General features: G+C 42.5%; 1 protein-coding gene across 1 annotated transcript in view; it reads right to left on the minus strand.

Annotated features, from left to right (window-relative positions):
* Positions 1-2,500, minus strand: part of LOC146583736 (very-long-chain (3R)-3-hydroxyacyl-CoA dehydratase-like) — a 24,513-nt gene that overhangs the window by 5,306 nt on the left and 16,707 nt on the right. Inside the window, exons 8-10 of the mRNA XM_085276688.1 lie at positions 706-833; positions 274-386; positions 85-191 (exon numbers count right to left, since the gene is read on the minus strand). Of these exons, the coding sequence (XP_085132814.1) occupies positions 85-191; positions 274-386; positions 706-833 (348 nt within the window). The remainder of the gene's footprint in view (positions 1-84; positions 192-273; positions 387-705; positions 834-2,500) is intronic.

A 2,500-nucleotide genomic window follows, 5' to 3' on the forward strand; every position in this document is an offset into this window, starting at 1 on the left:
AACAAAACAAAAAAAAAGAAGCAAAGAATGACACACCATCAGTAACGACTACCCACAACTGACACCAACCACAAAATCACCAACCTTCAGCTATGACTCCCAGCGGGTAAAGAGGAATCCAGATGGTGTACCGCAGCCACGTTAGCATCTTCCACTCTGTGCTGATGCAGGCCAGCATGTAGTACGGGTATCTGATGTAGAGGAGGTTGGGCTAATGTTAGAACGAGCGACATATCCTCAACAGGAGAGAGGAGGAAGGCTATTTGAGCTAACCTGAAGATCTCGATGGTGCTCCACAGGTAGAAGACGAAGAAGACAACGGGCTTGTTCTGCATCTCGTCGAGGCTGCCAAAGACGACGAACAAAATAACATTCCTCCCCGCAACCTGCAGGCACAATTAAAGGCCAGATAAAGCTGACTGTCATAAAAGCACAGGCCTGCAGACTGGAGCTCTGTGTTAGAGCTCTTTAGTTTTACTATTTTACTTTAAGGTATATGATAAATTATTAAATAAATAAATCATTCTGTGGTGCCATGAGACTCTCTAGGTAAAATAAATTGCACATGTGATGCGTGTGAATACTGACTACCTGCCATTTTCAATAATGTTGTCCACATGTGCATGAGCTTTCAATTTTGTAGTTAAGATGAATAAAAAATAAATAAAACACTAACAGGCGGCAAAATGTGTCGCTGGATGTTACCTGTATCATAGCGGGAAAAGCTCCAGTTTTAACCAGACCCAACAAAGGATTAATGACCTCGAGCACGGCCATCATCTGACAGAAATACATGATATCAGCTGTGGTGTGGAAGGTATCATAGAACGAGTCTGTGTGGGGCGAGAGAGAAACAAAAACAGGACATGATTAAGCGAGCACGCTGCCCGAGCCACTATCCATAACCATGATCATTTGCAAAACAAATCCTTGCTGTGTAGTTGTGTTCCTGTTTCAATTCAAATGAGCTTATCTGTGAATAGCTCCTCACAAACAAAACCACAGACCTCTCTCCCTGCAGTCTCTGGACCCCCTGTCTGTTTTATTTTCCTGTCGATTGTGTTTGTTTCTTTTCAGTTTACACACAAACACATGCACACACGCACACAGTCACCATAAACTATTTCACCTGGTTTGGTGTAAATGAAAGTGACAGCAGGTGCAGTGTAGAGGTTGGTCTCCAGCACAGTCTCAAGAGTATGGAAGACATAACAGGAGATGGAGTGTTACATAAAAAGAGCTGGGTGGGGAAGTCTAGCTTCTGCAGGCCACTGGTGCGAATGTTTCTGACCAAACAATCAGAAATAGACTTCATGCGGGAGGCCTGAGGACCTAATGTCCTTCAGTGCTCACAGCCCAGTACCATGCGGCTTGAATGGTTTACAATACCTAACTGATATCCCAGAAGTTTAACTGACTTCATATTATACTTGTTAAGGAAAATGTTATAAAACACTTCTTCAGTAAAGACTCAGAGAAGAGAAACACACAGAACTTCTTGCTAGCAAGGGCAGCCTCCAGACTGAGACTCGTGCTAAGAAACTGCCCCGGTCTTTATTTATACTTCAGTGGGTGCTTGTGTGTGTGTGTGTGTGTGTGTGTGTGGGGGGGGGGGGGGGGGGGGGGTCAGAGTGTGACCCCATAAAGACTTCCCTAAACCTGCTGGTCTCGAAGTCCAGCAGTTCATCAAACCAAAAAGCACTTAGACTAAAACAGATATAGCTACGTTAATCCTACCGTAAAACAATAAGACAAGGTACGACCTCTCTCATGCTCCCAGGATGTGGGTGTGCACATCAAGCCTTTTGTAGCCTGCTAGAGATCACACATCCTGTCACTACACAATTGATTATATGCCTCTAAGTATACATGGTTGAATATTTCCTAATACAAATAACTACATGCAGTATTCTACCATATGCAAACTTATATCACTAAAAGATTATACTGACTACTAAATACAATTTTCCATTGACAATACTGAGTGCTCACTTCACTTTTTGAGCAGGGTATTATGCTGCAGGCCAAAAGGTCCAACGTTTCTAAGAGGTGAAGAAGAGCTGTTGGCTCTTCTGGCATATTTAAGGTTAAATTAATCCACAAAAGAACCTCAAGATGAATGAGATGGTTTGAAGTTCAGCACTTTGGCTAGACAAACATGGCAGAGACAGACTAACTGGATTGAATGTGTACTCTGTGATAATACAATGGTAGTAAACATCTGGCATCGCTCACTAACTAACCATTATAACATACAGTGGGGCAAAAAAGTATTTAGTCAGCCACCGATTGTGCAAGTTCCCCCACTTAAAATGATGACAGAGGTCAGTAATTTGCACCAGAGGTACACTTCAACTGTGAGAGACAGAATGTGAAAGAAAAATCCATGAATTCACATGGTAGGATTTGTAAAGAATTTATTCGTAAATCAGGGTGGAAAATAAGTATTTGGTCACCTCAAACAAGGAAAATCTCTGGCTCTCACAGACCTGTAACGTCT

Source organism: Mchenga conophoros, linkage group LG1, assembly GCF_057382185.1.
Source record: "Mchenga conophoros isolate Kocher_MC1m ecotype Shallow Benthic linkage group LG1, M_conophoros_male_GT1.1, whole genome shotgun sequence".
NCBI classification, from domain to species: Eukaryota; Metazoa; Chordata; class Actinopteri; order Cichliformes; family Cichlidae; genus Mchenga; species Mchenga conophoros.